Below are 24,288 nucleotides of genomic sequence, written 5' to 3' on the forward strand. Positions count from 1 at the left end.
TTACTGGACTCTATACCTCTAGTCTAATCCCCAGCCAAACCCACCCCAATCCAGCCTACGTGGTGCGGCCAGATTTCCCTCTCAAAGTACCCATATGATCACATGACTTTTCCGTGACTTCTCCCTGTGTCAATTCCTGGTCATCTAAAGGTTAAAGTCCAAGCTCTGTAGCATAGCATTCAAGGTCAAAAGTCTATTCAAGGGTAGAAGTCTAGCTTGGAACCTGATTTCTTGCCATTCCTCACCACTAGGAGGAGCTAACCTCCTACAGCAGCAATCCCCAAACACTACCCTAAGCACACCGTGCAGTGGCAACACTTCCCTGCCTTTGCACAGGCTATTTCCCCTCTCGTGGGTGCCCTCCCCTCCCCTAGGCTCCCCATGGATAGACTGGCAAACTTCAACTTATCCTTCAAAACCCAACCAAGATATCACATCCTCTAGAAATCTTTTTGTCACGTGTACCCACCCTGATAAGAGTTGATTCTTCTCAAATGTGTCCCTTCAGCACTTTGTACTTGCTTCACTTTTTCCCACACTATTTTTTTAAACATGTGTCTGACTTTCTTACTGTATTATGAATTCTTTGAAGGGTAGAATCTAGGACTTAACACTCTTGTGTGTCTAAAATTGGACTCAGTAAGTTTGTTGCACTATATTGATTTGATCTCACCTTTAGTGTAAAGCAGATTAGGAATAAAAAATATATAGTATCTATTAATTTCCAGAAAGTAAGTAAAATTGAATTTTGTCACTGATTGTAACATGATTGCATATGTTCTGGAGTTTTGTAAATTTGATTCATTTCTTATCATCATAAAATAGTATTATGACACTGTTACTCCTAAAATGTATTTCCACTTTATAAAACACTGGAAAGGATACCATTTATGCATTTGATAGTTTTACCACCACTTTCCTTACCAGAATACTTGAGGAAGTTTACAAGAAAAAATACAAAGGTAGGTAAAGCTGAGAAAGCATTTAATCCAGGAGAAGAAGAGAAACATCGATATTGTGCAGTGAGGGAAAGCTGTGGTAGCTGGAGGGAGTTAGTTGGGGGAAGACAGGTTATGATGGTGGGTCCCAAATCAATTCAAATTATGATCATCATAATTACATGGAGGGCTTCATCAAAATCTGGGCCTCACTCTTAAGGGTTCCAGGGAAGACCTCAGTGGAGCCCTGGAAACAAGCTTTCTGAAATAATTCCCTAGGTCATTCCGACGATCAACCCAATTGGGAAACCCCAGAAATACCATAAATCTGGTGGACCCACAGTGTGTAGCTTTGTTTGAAAGTTATAAATGATTCCAGCAAAAGAGAACTGTCTTAATATTTCAAAATAGGGAAGCCACTGAGTATTTTGTTTCATCTAGCCTAAAAATTGAAACATTTAGTTCCTAGTCATAAAAAGATGGTCCATGTGGCATGATGATGCATTGGTTTCCACCAAAACCAAGCTTTAATTTGGGGGTGTGTGCAGGAGAGAGAGCCTGGGCCCAGGACTGCGAGGCCAGCCTCCATCCATGGGGCCACGTCAGTCACGTACCAGTCCCCATGAAGTGGCACAGCAGCCCACTGGGTGGGTACAATGGTGTCGCTGATTTTCCCAGGCCACAAAGAGAGCTGTTTAAAGTAAATGTTCCAAGTACAGTGGCAGAATACTAAATTTGGTTCTGTCTCAAAGATAACATGCTTTTATTTTTAGGTAATTGCTTGATTGAGTTGTACTTTTGATGGCAGTAGAATCTTGGCATCAAGCCCACCCTGATTTTTACAAGAAAAAAATTAAACGGCACTTTGTAGGTATTGTAAAGAAAAACTATTGAAAAAAAATGTAAAAGGTGCATCTTCTAAGATTATTAGCTGCAAAGTTTTCTAACAACCGATCCATTTAGAGGAGTTTTGAGGGGGAAAATATTATGTCCTCCCAGATCTCTCTACAGTGTACTCGTGTATTCTTTCCTCTGATACCCTGAGACTTATGTTGTTTTGTGACCTGGTGTCTGGGTCAGTAGCCATAGTTCAAATCTTAAGTAAAGCAAAAATTGCAATCTCGACTCCTGTCAATTTAGGAGAGTGGAACGGCTGGTAGGGGGAGCATGCTTAGAACAGAAAGGGACTTCTCGTCGACTTCCAGAAGCCTCAGTGTCTAAGGATTCCTCTCAGGAAGCCTCTGAAGGGCTTATCCAGCTGTGAAGAAAGAACTTCCTTAATGGGGAGTTGGTAGAAAACCACTGTATTGTTGGCTAAATCCCAGGAAACTGGAAGGGTCAGAGTAACATGGTGGTGGGGAGGGGAGGTTGACTGGTTTCAGAAAACAAGAGTTGCATCACCCCGGTCCTCCCAGTAAGTGCACCAGCACACACACACACACACACACACACTCACACACACACACACACACTCACACACAGACACACACACACACACACACACACACACTCACTCGCACTAGTTCTTCAGGGATGCTTGACTGCTTATCTCTGCCCTTAGGAAGTTCCAGTCTTTCTTTCTTTCAATGATAGTAGGTAATTTCTAAAATCTTATAATACTGATTACAATTATGAGCATATTCTCTTTGGTAGACATTTACTTTTATACAGAGAAGTTTACTATGGTTAGATTATCAAATAATTGATATAATTAATATAATTAATAATAATGTAACTAATAATAATTAGTTAGATAATTAAAAGTATTGTATTTTGCATCCTGAATTTTTTCCAGTACACCTGAGTTGCTGTATCTCTGTGTCATAGTGCTAACTATGCATAAATGAGGTACAGCTATATGGCTAATTCTGAACTTTCAATTAAAATACACAAATATTTTAACAGTTAAAGATTTATGGGGGTTAACAAAATATTTGGGAAAGATTTCTTTTCCTCAGCTTTCAAGGTTAGAATTTCATTTGGTACAAAAGCAAGTCAATTCTATAGACCACTGATGTTTCTCTTCTTTTAAACAAGGTTTAAAAAAATAAATGTGTTAAGCTTTTTGGATGAAGAATTTTCTGTAATGTAATGCCTTCCAAAAGTCATACTGAATGTAACTAATTTTATATCAATTATTCAGTCAACATTGTGCGCATAACATATATGGTATACTTTCACAACTAGTGTGGTTCACATAGCTCCTAGCACCAAAACTCAGTAGCTCCAAACTACTGCAATTTTGTAGTTTTTTAATACGCATGTTGTTGTTATTGTTCCCATTGTTTAGTAGTTTGTCTGCACACTCCGCCTGTGTCAGGCTGTCACTTTTGGGGACTGTTTTAGACTTGCCTTGGCAGCTACTTTCAATTATAGTTTGGGAAAAGAGAGAACCAAACTTGTTAAGACTATTTCCAGAGTAAAACTAATTTCATGTCATCCATGTTGGTTATCAGAGGATAACATTTTGGGCTTAATATTTTTTGTTGTATTTTGGATACTTCAAATTACCAGCAAAGGAAATTCTAGATCAGAGAGACATTCATTGTATGGTATATTACAAAGCACTGATGAAATTGAAAGTAAAATATATAGAGGAATAAAAACAAGAGTGGTAGTTATGCTGAACAAAAGGCTAGAGGAACTTTCCAAACTCTGTGTTTAGCCTTATGAACATTTGCCGAGTTTTGCCCTGAAGTGTCACATGTGTGAGTATACACTACAAGCGTTTCAGTATGTGAATGCATACACGGAGGGTGTCAGTAGCATAAATGTAAGTTGTCTTAGTAGTAAAACATTTACAAACATAGATTAAAATGGGATCATACTGCCCCAGTTTGGTGAATCCACACTGGAAGGCAACAGTGGATCATATGATCACGGCAACTGCAGTGTGGATTAAGTAGATATTCTAAGTAAATGACTTGTCCCCAGTGCCTGGGAAAAGTGAATGAACTTTAATAAGTCATTGGAAATTTTAAAATATTACTAAAACGAAAGACTCTGGAGGCAAGTTTTGAAACAGAGATTATCTGATTAAATATTTACTGGACAGATCAGGGACAGGGCATAATAACTCCAGGAGCCTGGCACCGTGTTTGAAGGCACTTTAATCAGAAACACCTGAGCTAGTAGGGCACGTGGCAGACGTCTGGTTCCTATGCCATGCTACAATATTCTGATACTAAAACTCTCCTTACAAATAAACATTCCCATTATTTGAACATGTAGCTTATGCAATATGCGGTTAAGACAGTACCTCTAGCGTTCTGGAGCCTTGCCACGGAGAACAGAGCAGATAATGCCCTGAAAGGGTAAGCCTCAAAGACTCGTAGGTGACATTTTAAGCGTGTGTTTATCACCTCCTCTGTGCCAGGTGTAAGTACTTGAGATGGTCAGGAAAGTGGGGAGAAGGAGACTGGTTGGCCTGAGTGGCCATTCATACCCCACTGCCTAGTTCCTCTGGTGACTGCTGTGCTTATGGCCCAAGGTGCAGCTTGAAGGTTTAGATACACACTTGTTATGGACTGATGTTTGTGTCTCCTCCAAGTTCAGATGTTGAAGATTTACCCACAATGCAATCGTATTTGGACATGGAGCCTTAGGGAGGTAATTGGGATTAGATGAGGTCATGAGGGTGGGGCCCTCATGCTGAGATTCGTGCCTTTATAGGAAGAGACACCAAAGAGCTTGCTCACCCTCTCTCTCTCTCTCTCCCTCTGTCTCTGAGAACACACAAAGAGGAGGCACGTGAGCACACAGCAAGATGGCAGCCACCTGCAAGCCAAGGTAAGAAACCTCAGAATGAAACCTCCCGTGCTGGACTTCCCAGCCTCCAGAACTGTGAGAAATATTTTTCTGTTGTTTAAGCCACCCAGTCTATGGTATTTTGTTATGGCAGCCCAAACTGACTAAGACAATTTGTAGCCTGTGGGTAAAAGAAATTGGCTGAGGGTAGGATCACAAGTTCTTGGCCACCACGCTCTAGACAGTTTCACCAACTGGATCGAATTACCAGTTATTAAATATAGAAAGGAGTAGACAGGGCATTTCCTTCCTAGACTTTATTTAGAAAAGAAGACCATCTGAGGGTGATTTTTTTTCCTTAGTTGAATGATGAATCAATAAGGAATCTTGAATCTGCCTATACACTGACCCCTCTGATAAGAACATGATTTCACCACCCATTAGACCAAGTCTCCTGAGTGTCTATGAACTTTGTGATTTGGCCATTGAAGAAAGAGCTAGGAAAATAAGTTCATTAAAAAGATGCTTGTGTTAGTTAATTGGAGATTTTAAAAATTGGACAGGTAACACTTCCAGTTTTGAAAAAAAAATCAGTTTTTATAAAAATATTTTTAAGCCTTGGCAGGTACTTTTTAAAATCAGTAGCCAAAATATATGTTATAAGAAAACCACATTAAAGAAGAACAATGCTATTTCCAGGCTATTTATAGCTATGGACCATCATCCTTGTAATGCCCAGTGCTTGGTTCAATTGCCTTGTCCGAATATTCTTAATTAATGATCACAGTTCATTTTTGATGGGAGTGAACACTTGATTTACTAGCATAAAGCCAAAGAATTATGAGTAACTGGAATTGTCAACAATGGAATAAAATGGAAGATAAACACAATACAATTTGTGTAGTATAGAGCAAACTGGACTAGTCATTTAAAGCAATAAATTATATTCCTGAATTAATTTGAATAGCTGAACAATATTGAAGTGGTGAAAAGATTTCTCTTATTACTGGACAGCTCCTTGAAATGGAATGCTCTGGAGGGAAATTTAAATTATGGAGTTAAAGTAGACTCTGATCTTGGTCATGTGTACATTTAAATCTTTTTCGAAACAAACATTTGGGATTTAACTAAGAAGCATATCAAGAAGGGAAAATATGTTAAGTCTCTTCTTAAGAGACAGACTTATTGATTTGAGCCAGAAAAAAATATAAATAAATGTATTATTTGGGTAAAGAAAAACCCCACAATTTTAAGTTTCGGTTGTTTTATAAATAGGTCTTGAATTCAATTATTGATAAGTCCCTCTAAGCAATAAGTTGATATCGTCATTTGCACACAGTAGGCAGCATATGTTCCTGTGGGTATATCTGTCTAAGTGATTTCAAATTAATTTTCTATTTCAGATCTGATAAGCGTAACAGGAAAAGGAAGTGAAGTAAAGCTTCTGAGTAAGGTAGTCCATTTTCGTGGTCCTAAATAGGTCTTACAAGATTCATGATTCTCTTGGAAAAGAGAAGAAAATCAGAGCATCAAACCTCTGCCAATAAAATGAGCTAAATTTTATGTTTTTGAAAAGTATATTGTGCAATGATTTTAAGGAAATCGTGTGTATTCAAAATTTAACCATAAGCACCACACTATTGATGCTAAGCATCCTGAATTACTCTGAGCTGACTGAAACCTGGAACTTACTTTCCGTGAATCTAAGATGAAGATTGTGTGTGTGTGAATGTGCAAAATTCACCTTTTAGTGAGACAGTGAAGCATTTTTAGTCGCAGTGATCATATAGATATTTCCTCAGAAAAGATTTGATGAACACTTTTGAGACAATAGCCATACTCCACTGCCAACAGTGATGAAATGCTACCCAGCAAAATGTGCTTAGAGTTAAATAAAATCATTTTTTTAAAACAAACAACAGTTAATTACATACTTGCTAAAACCTTGTACATACATAAACACAGTAAGTTATAGTTGATTGATTTTTTAAATTTTTATTGAATGATTTTTGACAGATTCACATTATAAAAGAATGTAATGTATTAAATTTCAGCTATTTTCAACATCTTTTACAAAATCATTTTTTATCATAATCTAATCACGTAGTCCTTTGCCTACTAGTCAAGGGTATAACTTCCCATTGTTAAAGAAAATTATAAGTAAAATGAATTTGAACTCAGGCAGAATAAACGATGTGGGTGTACCCCAAGAGACGAGAGAATGTACTCTAAAAACTGTCAGAAGACCAGCCCAGAAATCAGGCCTGCAACTCCTGAATTTTATGGTGCGCTCAATTACAAATCACTAAGACCCTTTCATCATAATGGGCTGAACTAACCGTCTTTTACAGCCATTCAGCAAATACCTGTTTGTGCAAGAAATATGTATTGAATGTCTACTCTGTGTTTGATCTGGACTCTGTTCAGGCTGCCAAGATGGCCCAAGTGAGTGCACAACCTTGGTTCTTAATGAAAATAATCAGAACTTCCTTTACAAATCATATTCATAAATTATCCTCATTTTGTTAAAAGGACATATCTAAAATTACCAATCAAAGAATTCACCAAAATAATATGCCTATGGCCCTATTAAGAAAGCTGAACTTTGTCAAGGGGAAGAGAGGCTTTCTCTTGAGGAAGACTATAGAATCCTTGTCTAAAACTATAATACCTCGTACATAGGAGACTGTAGCATCAAATGATGGGGCTTAAATACATGATCATTTATAGCTTTTGAACTGTCTTCCCTATGCATACTTGGAAAGTGCCCATTTTGAAAACTAAATAAAAACTTGAGATCTTAAAAATTCTCAGCTTCCCTATTTCTAAACTAAATTTATTTCATAGAGCAAAGTGTTTCTCCCATAAATAATAACACTTTCGTTGGTATTTTTAAAGCAGTGAAATAGTTAATAGTTTGTCTCTAAAGCTTGCTGTCTCTTGTAATTCTTAAAATAAAAAAAAAAAAGAAAGAAAACCTAAAGTTTCTCAGACACCCAAAGGAAAACACAGTATAAACATAGAGGTCATGAGCTGAATGTGTCCATCTCAGAACAGCACAAACTGTGTCTGTAAATTAGTGTCTCTAACCCAATTCTAATCATGTTACTTTCCACCTCTGTGTATGTAGCTTCACATTTAATATGCAACCAGCACCTTATTAGTCTCTTCTGAAGAGTAGGACCCTGAGAACTAGTCCACTGAGAAATCACATATTATTTATAACACCAGCTTGACTTTTAAAGAGTGTCTAATCTTTAAGAAGGCAGAAAGAAACAACATATTTCCCACAAGTGAAACTTATCACCATGTAAAGAATATATACTTGGCATTGAAGTACCCATCTAGTTTCCATATGTATACCTAAACTTTTTTTTAAATGGATGAAAAGCACCTAATTTTGAAAAAGTAAATGTAGAAAGATTGAAATGCTATTGATAGGGTTCAAGTCAAGGCATAACCTATGGCGTGATCTTGCGACAAGCATCAGAATTGGTTTTCTTGGCTGTTGAGTAATCCACGGACTTGCTTCAGGTTTCCGTTAGCCAGAAGTACAGTTGGCATCATCTCCGTGCATCCAGAGGCAGATCTGGGCGTACTTGAGGGGCGTGATGCGCACCGCCACGTTATAGTCCTTCTGAACACCATGCACGTCCACCCATTGGTGGCCTGAATAGACCGCAATGATTTTGCGCTTCCAACTCTTTTTGTCTGGCTCTTTCAGACGCAGATAGACCCCAGAGCCGGTGGAGCCCGACTCGGCATCGCAGTATTGATAGAGGAGATCGTTGGATTCATCAGACACGCTGCAAAACCGGTAGACTAACTGATCTGGCCGGTCGTGATCAAAGCCTGAGAAGTGGATCATCCCGCCGGGCAGCTTCTTGATGGTAGGACTGATTCCCAGCTCCATGTATTTCTTTCTGTGAGGGCGCTTCAGCTCCAGAAGGGCGTAGTCGTAGTCCAAGGCAGCGTCTCCCTGCCCGCCTCTGGCCCAGCCTTTGGGAATGTGGGTATTCTTGACTCGGGTCCACTGGAAGGAGGGCTTCCCATCAGCACCTCGCTGACCCCGAGCAGATTCCTTCCTCCTCCTTCTGGCGCTGGCTCGCTCCTTCAGGTTCTCTTTGGTCACCTCGCTTTCATCACCACCACTTGCGTCCCTCCTGCTCCTCCTGGAACCCCGACGTTTCTTGCCACCACCTTTCTTTCTCATCTTCAACAACCCTACCCTTAGCCTTTTACTCCCTTTGATGTAGTCCTGTCCGTCGTGGATGCAGTGGGCAGCTGTTAGGACGTGATTGGGGGAGATGAGGATGCCGCTGCAGCCCGTGGAGAGCTTCACGGCAGTATTGAAAGGGAAATTGGTCAAGAATCTTTTGTCTAAGATGCTGAATCTGCTGTCGGTGCCGTACACCTGCCTCTTCCTCCGAACAGGTGCTCCTTGTGTGGTGAGATTTTGAGTTGGCTCCAGGACCCAGCCTTGAACTTTGACTCTGGTCAAGGTTCGGGTGCCATTCTCAAAGACAGTCTCATATGAAAGAGAGTCTTCGAGGTCAGAAAGGCTGGGAGCGGGGAGTTCTTTCTGGCATTCAATGCCACACACTCTCTTTAACACCATCCTAGCATCTGCCTCAAAGTTGGGGCTGGTGAGACGGAAAGTCCTCTCACTGACAACCCGGGGTATTTTTCTCAAGTGCCACATAAAATCCTTTTCCGTTTCTGATCCATCAATGATGGTCCACCCAAGGGTGAAAAATATCAACCAAAATAGTATGGTTTCCATCTCGTTCTTCTCTGTTGTCCTTTAAAATAGAAAAAGAAAGAGAAGTTTTATAATGTTTTCTTTTTAAATATGTTACTTATTACTCATTTAGGCCTTGGGTCCTAACACAAATAGGGGTCCTTATTTTCACTATACTTAGATTTTACTGAGATTCAATAAACACCCTGACTATGTAGGCTCATACAGATGTCCCAAATCAGTAATTTGTTCTCACCCAAACTTCCCTCTACCAGCCCTAATATGTGGATACGTGAACCACCCCCACCTGCCATCTCCCCTCTGCCTCCCTAGACAACCTAACACATGGGGGAGTAGGATGGGGGGACAAGCTGGGATCACCTGCTCCCTAGGTAAAACCGTCTTCCTTCCAAGTTCTCCTACAATCTTAGCTCCAGATGATTTAGAAATAAAGGTAGCAGAAGATGTCTGGCACTTTCCATGAATTTAGCTTCTTAATCAAAGCAGAGATCATAAATTCCTCATCTTTAGAGTGTAAGTGCCTAGCATAGAGCTCGAAGAGACATTCACTGGAATCCAGTGAATTTCCCTGTATCACGGTTTGCAGACCAAGCTAATGGATGGCACAAGTGAAATCATCGGATAATATTCTAAAATATTCAGTAGAGGTTTTAGAAATAAGTAAATGGGCCCATCTGCTATTGAGCTACTTTTTTAAAAAACTGTCAGATTACGATGTATCACTTTCTGGTGTACAGCATAATGTTTCGGTCATATGTATACATACATATATTCATTTTCATATTCTTTTTCATTATAGGTTATTGACTTGGTTTGATTTTTACAAGCAGAACCCTTTATCAAAAAAAAATGCACAGCACAGGCCAGTTTATTCAAAAGTAAGGAAAACGTACCCCATGGTTTTTTTTAAACAAAGTTGTGCTTAGAACTACCACCTAAGCAAAGCAACACACACAAATGCTTTATAGTGACATTTTATGTATAGTAAAATTGTAAGGATTTATGGAGCACAGGCTATGGTTCTGAATTTACGACTTGGGGGAACATGGTCATGATTAATTATAGTCCCTTTCATTGTGGGTCACATCACCTGATAGCGGTTTGCAGTTGCCAGTACCTGGCATGGTATAATACCCTTCTAATGTTCACATCATCTCGCTCTCTCTTCCTGCTTCTCTAAGCTCACTAGTATGTAAATTTATTCCTAGACTTGATTTGTTTGTCAGTTGTTCCTTTGTGAGGGTACGTGGGGGTGTAGCCCTCCCTGGAGCAGCAGTTTTGACATTTGCAAGCATTGCGGCAAGTTGTTTTTAACTAATAGTTAAAATATCCAGGCTTTGCAAATGATTTGCATTGTGTATAAAGCAGAGGCAATTCAAAGTTAAATTATTCGTACAGTACCTTCATTCTCAGTGCTTTCTTCTAAACTCTTTTTGCCTGGAAAAGAAAGCTGCTAAGAAATGTTAGGAATGGCCCACAACCCTGGGTGCACCCATAAGAACCTGTGTGTTGGCAGGAAAAGCAAAAGTTGTTTCTGCTGCAGAGCTGACTATGGGCATCTCCTGATACAGCAGAGTCCATTTTGCTATATACAAGTACAGAAGTTTATTAACAAACTAAGAGCATTCTTTTGAGAAAACAAAAACATACCCATTAACCACCTTTTTGTTTAAACATTATCCATCAAAACAGGACATAATCAATTTGAACCATCGTACATTATACTTTTGAACGTATTAAGCAAGTTTAAAATAATCTTAACCATGACTTGGCTTCAGCAGAATGACATAGAAATTTTACAGTTTTCATTTCTTCATTTGCTCACACTTGAATGCTCAGTAATGGTGATTCTGGTTAACATTAGACTGTTCTTTGCTAAATAGTTTGTTTTATTTTGGAGATGGAGCATTATTCTGTAGAGTGATGGATATTCTCCAAAAAATCAGTAAAGAATATGTCAGAAAAAATCCACAATCATGTCACAATATTTTCTAATCACCACCGTGGCAAATGTGACTTTATACAAAGCAGTAATAATACTGGTAACAGTTTTATTGAACCACCTATTTTCTTCTGTGACCTTCTGTGCAATTTTCATAATGAGTTTTTCATCCAGTTTATTTAATTGGATTGGAATGAAAAAGGCTAACAACTTGGTAACTATACTGAGACCTTGAAATTGTGTTTAACTAGACGGTTCCAAGTTTGAAAAGTTCTATCTTTCCCTTAAAAAAAGCTAAAATAAGAGAGTTATTTGCTGCCTCTTAGCTTATCAACAGCCCCAAATAGATGATTTTAAAAGAATATAGGGGTGGGAGGGTATAGCTCAGTGGTAGAGTGCAGGCTTAATAAGCACAAGGTCCTGGATTCAATCCCCAATACCTCCATTAAATAAATAAATAAATAAATAAATAAATAAATAAATAAATAAATAAATAAACAAACAAACTTAATTACCTCCTTCCCTGCAAAAAACAAAAAATTTTTAAAAATTAAAAATATATACATATCTTTTTATCTACTTAATTCTTAGCAAAATTCATTCAAGGGAGCTTTTTGGTGTGGGAAATAAAATTTTTAAAAACTGATTTTTCATTTAGCCCTATATGATAGCAGCTGTTCATTGTATACTTAACACATAATTACATCAAAGACTGAAAGCCACTTACCCTCATTAAAAAATACATAGAATCACTTTATACATTTTAATAACTGATAATAATGATCTGTGGAGTAATGAATGTGCAAAAGGCATTCCTAGGCAAAAGTGAGGATGTAAATCATGGTCCTGTGGTATTGCTTCCACAGTTAAGTTTTAGTTTGGGGATTTGGGTTTTTGTTTGTTTGTTTGTTTGTTTGTTTTTCAGTACTGTTTAATTTAGTGTTGCAAGTTTTCAGATAGTTATGGTTTAGATAGGCAGAATGCAAATATTAAATTATAACTGACATGATGACCTTTTACCATACAAATCATTGAATGGGAATATAACTCTCAAATGTAGAAGTCCCCCATTCTTTACCAAATAAAACACATACCCTGTGCCATAGTTCTGTAGGTAGACTTTTAAGAGCCCCATGTAATTGTTAGTTTTATGTGTCAACCTGACTGGACCCCTGGATACCCAGATATTTGGTCAAATATTACTCTAGGTGTGTCTGTTGTGGGGAAGGAGTTCTGCATAAGATTAACATATGAATTGGTAGACTGAATAAAGCAGACCTCCCTCCCTAGTGTGGGTGGGCCTCATCCAATCAGTTGAAGGCCTGACTAGAACAAAAAGCCTGACTCTTCTGTGAGTAATGAAGAACTCCTACCTGACTGCATTGAGTGGTGCCATTGGTTTTTATCCTGCTTTGGATGCAAAATGAAACATGAACAACTCAAAAGAATAGTATTAGATTGTTAATAAAATTCTTGTGTGTGGTAAAATAAACTCTGTCACATCAAAAGATGCCTGGTTGTAGTCCCCAAACCAGCAGTGTCAGCATCCCCTAGGAACTTATTAAAAATGCTAAAGGGGTTGGGAGTGTAGCTCATGGTAGAATGTGTGCTTAGCATGCATGAGGTCCTGGATTCAATCCCCAGTACCTCTATTTTTTTAAAATGCTTATTCTCAGGGCCATACTCTCCTGAAGGGGCATGGGTTCCCAGCTTTGTGTGTTTTAAACAGCCCTCCAGGCAATTCTGATACTCAGTACAGCCTGAGAACCACTGCAGCAGCCAAGGCCCTGTTGTACCAGCTTGAGCCCTGATCTAAAAAGTGGTCTTTCCAGGGCTCATTGCTTAACCAGGTTTCAAATGACCTCTGCTTCATCTTTGTGTACAAAATAAATTTATCCTGAACTCTGCTCTTTTACTGTGTTAGGAACTGCTAATATTGAATGGTTCAGCCTTGAATAGAAAAAAAACATACTTTTATATAAGTTAGTGAGCAATGTCTGAAAAGATGCAAATTCAGTAGGCTTGTATGTAATACCTCCAACATCTGATGCTCCGGATGATGCAAGGGCATTGGCTGGCCAGCCCTGTCTGGAGCCCTTTGAGGGATTCAGCTGCAGTGCAGCCCAGGAGTAAAAGCCATGCCCACATCTATCCTTGGGCACAGGAAAGGCAGAGCCTTGTAATAGAATCTCAGAATCATAGTAATAAAGGACATGGATTCAGTTAGCCTGTCTAATTTGGCCTGTAATTTAAAATTTGGACAAATGTTTCAGGACACTTTCTTTTGGAAAACCTGAAGTTTGCCTTGTGGTAAAATGTCAATGTGATGTAAATGATAGCTCTTACTGATAGAGCCATCCATGGTTCAGTGGCTACATCTACAGACGCCTGTCTTCCAACATCACTAACTAAAGGGATGTGGTCCCAGCTCGCGAAGCAGCTATAGTATTTTGAAAGCTTTAATGTCCCTTGTCTTCCCTCCTCCTCCTCCTCCTTCTTCCTGTCTTCCATTATAATTGTGACCTTCCCTGGCACTTTCCAGATGGCTTGCATTTGGGGCTTCAAATTCCAATTTGGGTTAATGAAAGGGAGGCTGCAGTCATGGCCCCCACCATGGGTCAGTGTTCAATAGCTGATTATGGGTTGGATCATGGAGACAAATGGAGGCGAAGGGAATTAGGGAAGAGGCAAGCCTATCAGGATTTATGGATGAACTCCTACCAATGGAGTAAATCTTACTCCACATTTGTACCTGGTCTGTACTATTAACAGAAATGGCCACACATAACTACAAGGGCTAACTTACTATGGCTTTGGTTTGTCTGTGTGCTTATGCTTTCTCAGAAATGTGAGTGCTGATAGTATTAAGAATATTTGAGTGTCTGTAGCAGCATCATGGTTACAAAGGCAGACCAAGGAGTAAGACACCTTGGGCTGAGTCTCACCTTTACCACTTATTAGGCATCTGAATTGGGCAGTTCATTAAGTTCAGTTAGGTTTCAGTTTCCTCGTCGGCAAAGGCGAGATGGTAGTAATCTCAACTTCATAACATAATTGTGAGAATTAAGTAAGTTGATACATGCAAAGAATTACCTCTGAGCCCAGAACATAGAAATAATAAGTTCTTTCATAATTATTATCCTACCTTAATGGGTGAATTAACATCACTTTAAAACAGTTTATTATATAAGGCAAAGTTATAGCACTTGTAGTTTTCAAAAAAGTCAGTTTTACAGTCAAGCAGTTTTATTTCAGGATAGTTTCTTATGCCCTCTCAAGCTCCCTTTTTCTTTGTTTTGTTTTTTGTTCAAGGACAGCTTCACTTTAGAGACTTCCCAAATGAATGCTTTCCTAATTACTCATTTCTATGAATATCTGTGGCTCTGTGATGTATTTTTTTCTTTGCTGTTAAACTCAAGTGTGTTTAAACATTACCCAGCCACAGAACACTTGAATTACATTTCCTGTGTCTTACTTTTAGCCTGGATCTATCCTAAGAATTCTGAAACTGCCAACAGGACCTAGGCCTAAAAGGACACAGAGTCAATGTCAAAATAACTCCTCAAAGGAAGTGATTTACAGTGAAAGAAAAACCTAACTTTTTGACTGAGTCTATCTGGAATGTATAGAATTTTACTATGGCATGACATAATTATATCCTCAGGCTGTTCCTCTTTTCATTTTTTGATTTGTTACCCTGAGAAGTTGATATTTTAGCTTAGGTGGGGCAGGCAGACGAATGAAAGATGAGATGAGTGCTCTCTATATTAAAGGGTTTGAATGAATTGCTTTGTTTGTAGATGAAAATGAGCTGCCTTATTTATCTAGCAGCTGTACCAGGTGATAGATTTCACACTTACTCGGGCCTTTCTTTTTATCTGGTCCCTTTTTTTGTTTGGTTGGGTTTTGTTTGGTTTGGAGTGGGGGGAGGTAATTAGGTCTATTTATTGATTTTTTTGAATTTTTAATAGAGGCACTGGGGATTGAACCCAGGACCTCGTGCATGCTAAGTATGCGCTCTACCACTGAGCTATACCCTCCCCGCCCTTTACCTGCTCCCTTGTAATGTACAGTGAGGTATTTGTCCAAGTTCACATGTAGAGCATACTGCCATGGAACATCATTTTGCATTACTGTCAAACAACTTTGGGGGGGCTGTCATGAGTCAGAGACCACTCAGTCAGATCAGTGGCCTGGTAGGGCCAACACCAACTTCTACCATAACGTCTATGTTAGGACACAGCAGTGATTGCATTCCCTGTCCTTTATTTAACCATCCATGATTCCAACCTGCTCCTCCCAACATCACTGCCTACATTTACACATATGCACGGATGTGAAAAAATGCTTCAGCCATCTCTCTCTTCCTCCATTGTCATCCTCCACCTGTTCAGTCAAGATCGACACACCACAGGTCGACTTTATGGCCTGGCCCATATTCTGCACACCTGCAGGGAGAAGTACTGGCTTTGGCAGAAGGCTGGGGCAGGAGAGGAGGAGGATTGCTAGTGAGAGCACACAGGTAGAAAGCAAGCATTAATGGGTTAGGGTTTGGAGAACGCTTGTAACACTTTAATAGTCTCTTTCACAAATTGAGAGCAGATGCAGAGGAGAATAGGTATTTTCCTAAATTCAATTCCTGGCCCACTTGAAGCCCCCACTGACTGTCAGTCACTGAGTGGAGCATTGAATGGAGGCCAGATTTCAGCTAAAAACGTATGGGATCAGGATGATGAGAAAGTGTTAGTGATGTGGTGAAGATGACTCGGGTGTTTCAATGATGATGGAGGCAGTGGGCTTTGAAGCCAAACCAACAGCAGTCCACTTGCAACTTCTTAGCAGTATGATTTTGTGAAGGTCACTTAATCTCTGCAAACATTATTTTCTGCATTTGTTACAGAGGGATAATATTTTAGAGTATTTTTGTGAGACACTTACATGATATACATGTAAACACAATGCCCAGAGCACAGCGAGCCCCCAGCAAATGGTAATTAGTTTTATAATATCAAACAGTAGGAGTCAACACATAGGCAGGTATTTATAAGGGATTTCATGCATCCCTGAACCTCCTTGTGGTATGCCGAGTACAGACCTCATTCCATTGAACTTTACTGCACTTCACAGATACTGTGTTTTTTACAAATTTAAAGTTTGCAGCAACCCTGCGTGGAGCAAGTCTACCAGCCATTTTTCCAACAGCATTTGGCAACTTCGTGTGTCTGTCTCACATTCTGGCAATTCTTTCTCATTATTATTATATTTGTTCTAGTGATCAGTGATCTTTGATGTTATTATTGTAACTATTTGGGGGGCCCACAGACCATGCCCATAGAAGTTGGGAAACTTAATAAGGTTGTGTGTGTTCTGGCTGCTCCATGACTGGCCCTCTCCCCCCTCTTTCTCCTCCTCAGGTCTCCCTGTTACTTGAGACACTCAGTATTGAAATTAGGCCAGTTAAGAACCCTACGGTGGCCTCTAAGTGTTCAAGTGAAAGGAAGAGTCACAAGACTCTCACTTGAAATCAAAAGCAAGAAATGATTAAGCCTACTGAGGAGGGCATGTGGAAAGCCGAGACAGGCTGAAAGCTAGACTCTTGTGCCAAACAGGTAGCCAGGTTGTGAATGCAAAGGAAAAATTCTTGAAGGAAATGAAAAGTGCTATATTCCAGTGAACACATGAATGATAAGAAAGCAAAACAGCCTTACTGGTTATATGGAGAAAGTTTTAATGGTCTGGATAGAAAATCAAGCCAGCCACAACTTTCCCTTAAGCCAAAGCCTCATCCAGAGCAAGGCCCTAACTCTCTTCAATTCTGTGAAGGCTGAGAGAGGCGAGGAAGCTGCAGGAGAAAAGTTGGAAGCTAGCAAAGGTTGGTTCATGAGATTTAAGGAAAGAAGCCACCTCCATGACGTCAAGTGCAAGGTGACACAGCAGGTGCTGATGCAGAAGCTGCAGCAGGTTATCCAGAAAATCTAGCCCAGAGAATTCATGAAGGTGGCTATGCTAAACAGCAGATTTTCTTTTCTTTTCTTTTATCTGTTGAGCATTTTTTGTTTATTTTCTTTGTGTATATTTAAAAAAAATTTTTTTAATTTTGGGGGGTAACTTTTTTGTTTATTTTTATTTTAATGAAGGTCCTGGGGATTGAACCTAGGACCTCATGCATGCTAAACAGGTGCTCTACCACTCAGCTATACCCACCCGCTGAACAGATTTTTAATGTGAATGAAACAGACTTATATTGAAAGAAGATGCCATCTGGGACTTTCATAGTTAGAGAGAAGTCAATGCCTGGCTTCAAAGCTTCAAATAATAGGCTGACTCTCTTAGAGGCTGATGCAGCTGGTGACGTGAAATTGAAGCCAATAATCATTGATCATTCCAAAAACCCGTGGATCCTTAACCTACTCTGCCTGTGCTCTATAAATGGAACAGCAAAGCCTGGTTGATAGCATATCTGTTTATAACAGGTTTTACTGAATATTTCAATCCCACTGCTGAGAACTATTGCTTAGAAAAAAAGGATTCCTTTCAAAATATTACTCCTTATTGATAATGTACCTGGTCTCTCAAGAGTTCTGATGGAGATGGACAACAAAATTAGTGTTATTTTCATGCCTGCTAACACAGCATCCTTCTACAGCCCGTGGATCAAGGAGTCATTTTAACTTTCAAGACTTATTTTTAAGAAATACATTTCGTAAGACTACAGCTGCCATAGGTGTGGTTCTTCTGATGGATCTGGGCAAAGTCAATTGAAAACCTTTGGGAAAGGAGTCAACATTCTAGATGCCATTAAGGACAGTCCTGATTCACGGGAAGAGGTTAAAACATCAACATTAACAGGAGTTTGGAAGAAGTTGATTCCAGTCCTCATCGATGACTTTGAGGGGTTCAAGACTTCAGTGGAGGAAGTAACTACAGATGTAGTGGAAATAGAAGCAAAGTAGCATTGGAAGTAGAGCCTGAAGATGTGACTGCATTGCTGCAATCTCACGATCAAACTATAATGGGTAAGGAGTTGCTTCTTATGGATAAGCAAAGAAGGTGATTTCCTGAGATGGAATCTATGCCTGATGAAGATGCTTTGAAGATTCTTGAAATGACAACAAAGGATTTAGAATATTACATAAACTTAGTTGATAAAGAAACAGCAGGATTTGAGAGAACTGACTCTAGTTTTGAAAGAAGTTCTTTGGGTAAAACGCTATCAAATAGCACTGCATGCTACAGAGAAATCGTTTGTGAAAGAAAGACACGATCGATGCAGCAGACTTCACTGTTGCTTATTTTAAGAAATTGCCATGGCCACCCCAGCCTTCAGCAAGCACCACTGTGCTCAGTCAGTAGCCATAAACATCAAGGCCAGACCCTCCACCATCAAAAAGATTATGACTTTCTGAAGCTCAGATGACAGCAATCATTTTTTAGCAACAAAGCATTTTTTAAATTAAGTTATATACATCACTTTTTAGACATCATACTATTGCACAGTTAAGAGACTACAGTACCTTTTATATGCACTGGGAAACCAAAAAAAAAAAAAAATCATGTGACTGGCTTTATTGCACAATTTGCTATATTGTGGCGGTCTGGAACTGAACCCACGGTATCTCCAAATTGTGCCTGTCATGGCTCCCAAGGAAAGCCACATCCTAGTCCCGGGGACCTGTGAAAATGGTCCTTACCTGGTAAAAGAGACTTTGCAAATGTGAGTTAGCTAAGGATTCTGAGATGAGGGGATTAGCTCGGATTGTCCAGGGGAGCCCGTGTAATCCCAGGGATCCTTATAGGAAGGAGGCAGGAGGGGCAGTAGTAAGACGGAGCAGTGAAGATGGAGGCAGAGGTCAGAGTAAGGCGGGGTCACAAGCTCTGGAATTGGGGTGGGGGGTCTAGAACCTGAAAAAGGCCAGGAGACAAATTCTCTCTAGAACTTCCAGGAAAAGAAATGCAGCCCTGCTGACCCTCTTTAGACTTCTGGCCTCCAGAACCATAAGATGATGTGTGGTTTTAAGTCACTAAGTTTTTGGTAATTTGTTACAGCAGCAATAGGAAATGAATACATTTGGGGGGGGGAGGGTAATTAGTTTATTTATTTTATATTTTAGAGGAGGTACTGGGGATTGAACCCAGGCCCTTGTACTTGCTAAGCATGCACTCTACTGCTTGAGCTATAGCCTCCCCCCATACACTTAAAAAAATTTTTTTTTCAGTATTTGTAGCTTTTTTGTTTGTTTGTTTTATTTGGAGGGGTAATAATTAGGTTTATTTAGTTATTTATTTTTTTAATGGAGGTGCTAGAAATTGAACCCAGGACCTCATGCATTGCGAAGCACGTGCACTACCACTGAGCTATAGCCCCCCCCCCCCCGGAAATGAATACCCTTATAAAGGTAAAAATCTAATTTTTTAAATTGTCTGCCTTTGATGTTTAGAAAGGAAGTAGTAGGGACTGATATAAAGTGGGAAAGAATGTTTGGGTCAGAGACATACACTTAAATGGAAATTTTCTTAGGAAAATTATACAGACACACAATTCTAGAACTAAACCCAGAAAATCACAACAAAACATTATGGGGCCTGGAGAAGTACTGCTTAGAAGAAACGAGAATCAGAACAGGGTAGATAAATTCGTGTGTTCTACAAATGCACACAGAGCTTAACTATGTTACGCCCGCATCATTTCAAAGCCTCTTTCCTCATTTCAGAATCTCTGTGATACTCTTCCTTGGCCATTGAGTTGGACTAGAAAATTCCTAAGATATCTTTCAGCCCTCACGTCCTACATTAAACCACAAATGAGAAAAACACAAGTAATTTACTCATCAATGATCCTGAAGGAGCTTCAATTCCTAGTCCTGGGAGGGTAGGAACTTGCCTGCTATCCATATTGCTACCACGAGATGGCGAAGCTGGCCTATTGATGCCAGATCTAAGAGCCCACATTTAAATTGTTTACATTCACTGAGCTAGGAAATCGAATTTATTTTCGAGGCAGGTAGGCTTCATGGGAGGGAGAGAAGTCTCACTGGTTAATAATACACTAGACATTGTCACATGTGGAATTGATCACATTTAGCAAATCCACCTACAGACCACAGAGACGGTCCTGATGAGCTGAGGTTGATGATGATGTCCACGGCCAGACGATTTCCTGGCAGGTGGTTTCCCAAAACCACTGCCCCACCAGCACTTCCACTCTGACCTACGGCACCGCTAAATCATCCCCCAAATGTGCTGCCGTTCATTCCAACACGAAGAAAAATCTTCAACCCACCAACTATTTCACATGTTTATCAAATACTTTATAATCCATTTCAAAGGATAAGCTCTCCACCGATTCTAGGCTGAAAATAAATGGCAAGGAAGTTCACTGACAATGTGCCAGTTTCTATGCAGAATATCATACCAATAACACCATCTTCAAGTGTAGTTTCAGGAATGGAGACAAAGTAATGTCTGCTTTAAAAATTTAGCAGTACTTGAGGGAAAGGAAGATGGTAAAGTTACACAGCTGATTATTTTACAGTAACCCACAACTTCTGTTTCTCATCACAATAAAAAAAAAAAAACCTCTCTTTTTGTTTTAGCTATTTTTCCAGGACCTGTACATTTCAAATTATGCAATGGATATGCTGTGTGTAAATCAAATTCGGGGTGAGTGGCACTAAGGGAGCCCCTAGAGAACCCTCTGCTGGCTCTTTCATCCACTGGCATAGGAAGTATACAGCATATGGCTCCTAACTTTTTATCTTGCAAGTTGGCCTTTGAAAGCAAAGAATCTCTGTAAATGCATTAGGTCTGCTACTCTTCAGGCTTTAAAGCTTATGCACGGTTGTTTTCAGCTCAGCAAACATCTGTTAAAGCTTCTGACGCTCTTGAAAAAACTTGAGTTACGCAAAGTCACAAAATAATAACCTGTGTCCCGCTGATTTAACTTTCCCACCCTCCTCATCTCAGATTTCTCCTGGGCAGAGTTAACTCCCTTCTAGGTGAAGTAGCTTCAGCCTCCAGAAGTCTCAGTCTGAACCCACTGTTAAAATGCAATATGCTTGCCTTGGATAGTTGAGCATTGGGCAGAGAAAGATAAATCATTAACTCAACAGGGAAAATTAGCTCACATTAGCAATGGTTTATTTTAACAAATAATGAGCACGTCCTGTATGCCAAGCACTAGGCTAAACAATCTCACATTTGACACCACGAGAAAGATTCTTAAAAGCGTGCAGACCTCCAAGCTGTCTGGAAGGAAAGTAGGAAAAGTGTCAACATTCAACCTCTTCTCACATTAAAGGAGCTCCTCTAGTGTTTCCTAATAAAAATAAAATTCCATATGATGCTTGAGCACTCCTTTCAAGCCTAACTGACTTCTTTGGCTGGAATTTTCACATTCCCTCTTCTAAATTATAAACCAGATTCTAAGCATAGTTCTCCAAGCAGCAACATAGGACTTTTATAGTTCTCTATGGAGACACATGCACTTGGGATCAAATGAGAATTAATTTCAGAAGTGAGAAGGGTTTTAATAAAAGGGGGAAGGGAGCATCTAGATACAAGATTGACAGCTTCTTTCACGTCAATGACAGTGCGAAAAGGTCAGAGGAATGAGGCAGGAGGTGTTTCTACAACTTTTCAAAGACTTTTATTGTAGAAAATTTCAAACTACACAAAAGTAGAGAGAAAGCTATTTTTTAAAAAGTAGAACAGTAAACCCCACGTGCCCATCACCCAGCTGCAATTTTTACCAATATTTTGCCAATCTTGTTTCAGTTGTCTCCTCCACCTTTTTTTCTAGAGTATTTTAAAGCAAATCCAACACTTTTCAATTTTATTTCACCTTCTCATTTTAAAAAAATGTTTTGCACTGCTCCTTTTGCTGACCTGTGCAGCCAAATTGATGAGAGAGAGAGGAATTCCTAGCTGTCATAGTAAACCTGCCAAAGAGGCTTTCAACCAGAGTAGACTTTCCAGGAATGCGTTTTACACCTTTTTCAATGGCATCTGTTAATAATCACAAAAAGAAAGACGGTCCCCTCTGGTAGTACTTAAATAGAAAGAATTCCATTTATATTCCAATGCAAACATTGTTACTGTTACTATTAAACTGTGCAGAGGCCGGCACGAAGAATCGCCTTTCTGAAAGAGTCGTTTCTTTGATGACTTAAAAGTGCTGAGTTTGATCCCTAACTTTAGAGCCCTTCAAAGTTCTCCCCGGGTAGGTCCTGTCTTTCTTAAGGAAATGTCCAGGTTCTGGGGTCTCACCCTATCCAGGGGGGCTCCATCCTTACCTGTTCAGCTGATTCGGTCCTGGGGGCGCTGCCCAGCTCGAATCAAAGTGTCCCGAGGTTGTCACCAATGCTGGTGAGGCAGGAGGGCGGGGGCGCGGCTGCCACCAGCCTCGGGACAGCCAGAGCCCGGGACGCCCGGTCACCGCCCGCCAGCACCGTCGGGAGCTCAGAGCTCGAGGCTGAGACTGCGAGGAGAGAGCAGAGCTGAGCGCCCGGGAGGGGAGATGGGAGGGGAAAGGGGGCGTTGGCGCCGGGCGGACGCGGGGGAGGCGAGGGGAGAGGAGAGGGGAGAGGAGGTGGGCAGGAGGAGAGAGGGGAGAGAGAGGAAGGAGAGGGAGGGAGAAGGAACCGGGACGCGGAGCTCGGGGGGGATTTATTTGGAAGTGTGGGGTGAACCAGGCAGCCTCTCACCCCAGCATCTTTGACCCCAGAGTGATTAATTCAGCTCTAGGAAAAAATAATGAGATCACAAGAGGTGTCTGTCTCCGTAATAGTATGCATCCCAAAAATAGTCTCAAGAAGATACCCCGAAATGTGTGCTTGGAGGGGAGGGATCGGGGGGGTGCGTGGGAGTGGTTCTTCGAGTCTCAATCTCCGTGCTCGAGATTTAGACCCCAGCCGTCTAGAATACACATGGGCATTTATTTCCCTAACCCCAACCCAAGCCAGTCTCCATCCGGGACCTCGCAGGCGCCCACATCCGCCGTGAGGACTTGCGACCCTGGAGGGCTGGGGTCTGGGTCACCCCGTGAGCATCCTGTGGGGCCTCCAGGGGGAGCCCGTCAGTTTTCCGTCTGTCGCGAGGCTAGGAGGCGCTTTTTTGCTTTTTGGCGAGTATCGTTTAACATCCTTGCCCACCTCAGTCCCACCAAAATTCTAACTACCTCTCTCTTAGACTCTTCTCTGCTCCTTAGGAGAGTGCTCCTTTGGGGTGGGGACCCCCCTAAGGAAAGTATTCAGCGACTACTCGTCTTCTGCTGGGGGTCAGGGCTGAAGCCAGATGCACCCATACAGAAATGAGTACGAAAACTTGGTCCTGGCCCCCAAGGAAGAAATCAGATAAGTGCACAAGTATTTATAACACAAGGTCTTAGCATGTCCCGGAACACTTGGCTCAATCGTAGTACATTGCTTTTCTCAAGTTTCTATGTATTTTTTTTTTTTAGCAGAAGGAGATCAGAACATATACAATCATTTCATTTCCCCGTTTTTACACTTTATTTATGCACTTACCCATATAATTAAAATCTATTAATAATTTTTACCTGGTATTGAATAATTAGTTCTGAAGCTCTCGGTCTCACCAGTTAGATCATAATCTTCAAATGCATCTTTGAATCTCCACCCTCCACCAGAGGGCCTGGCACTTAATGACTGCTGACTGAGTTGAACTAAAAAAGTTCACCAGTGAAATGGAGTGTGAGGAAGTGGTAAAGAAAGCCCAGAACTCAGAATGCGGAGACCCCTCTGACCCTGCATAGTTGTGCCCTGGGCTTCAGCCTCTTCATTAGTAAATTAAGGTTATCTGGAGGAGTTTTATAATCTATACTTCTCAGACATTTTGGGGAATTCTAACACTGCATAAATCCAGGAGGATTTAGTGTGGAT

General features: G+C 40.4%; 1 protein-coding gene and 1 long non-coding RNA gene across 2 annotated transcripts in view; one reads left to right on the top strand and one right to left on the bottom strand.

The window, feature by feature from the left end:
• Positions 1-6,664: 6,664 nt before the first annotated feature.
• PRSS35 (serine protease 35) lies at positions 6,665-22,983 on the bottom strand. Its single transcript, XM_010980274.3, has 2 exons — positions 22,681-22,983; positions 6,665-9,487 (listed from the first exon to the last, which is right to left on the bottom strand). The coding sequence occupies exon 2, from the start codon at positions 9,466-9,468 to the stop codon at positions 8,227-8,229; it is 1,242 nt and encodes a 413-aa protein (XP_010978576.1). The 5' UTR covers positions 9,469-9,487; positions 22,681-22,983; the 3' UTR covers positions 6,665-8,226.
• The window catches only part of LOC135321502 (uncharacterized), a 32,339-nt gene continuing 16,515 nt past the window's right edge, over positions 8,465-24,288 (top strand). Inside the window, exon 1 of the long non-coding RNA XR_010381317.1 lies at positions 8,465-8,575. This is a non-coding gene — a long non-coding RNA (uncharacterized LOC135321502). The remainder of the gene's footprint in view (positions 8,576-24,288) is intronic.

Source organism: Camelus dromedarius, chromosome 6 (assembly GCF_036321535.1).
Source record: "Camelus dromedarius isolate mCamDro1 chromosome 6, mCamDro1.pat, whole genome shotgun sequence".
Taxonomy (NCBI): domain Eukaryota; kingdom Metazoa; phylum Chordata; class Mammalia; order Artiodactyla; family Camelidae; genus Camelus; species Camelus dromedarius.

Excerpts from the sequence above, each read along its gene's own strand:
- PRSS35 (XM_010980274.3), bottom strand. The coding sequence starts at position 9,468 with ATGGAAACCATACTATTTTGGTTGATATTTTTCACCCTTGGGTGGACC.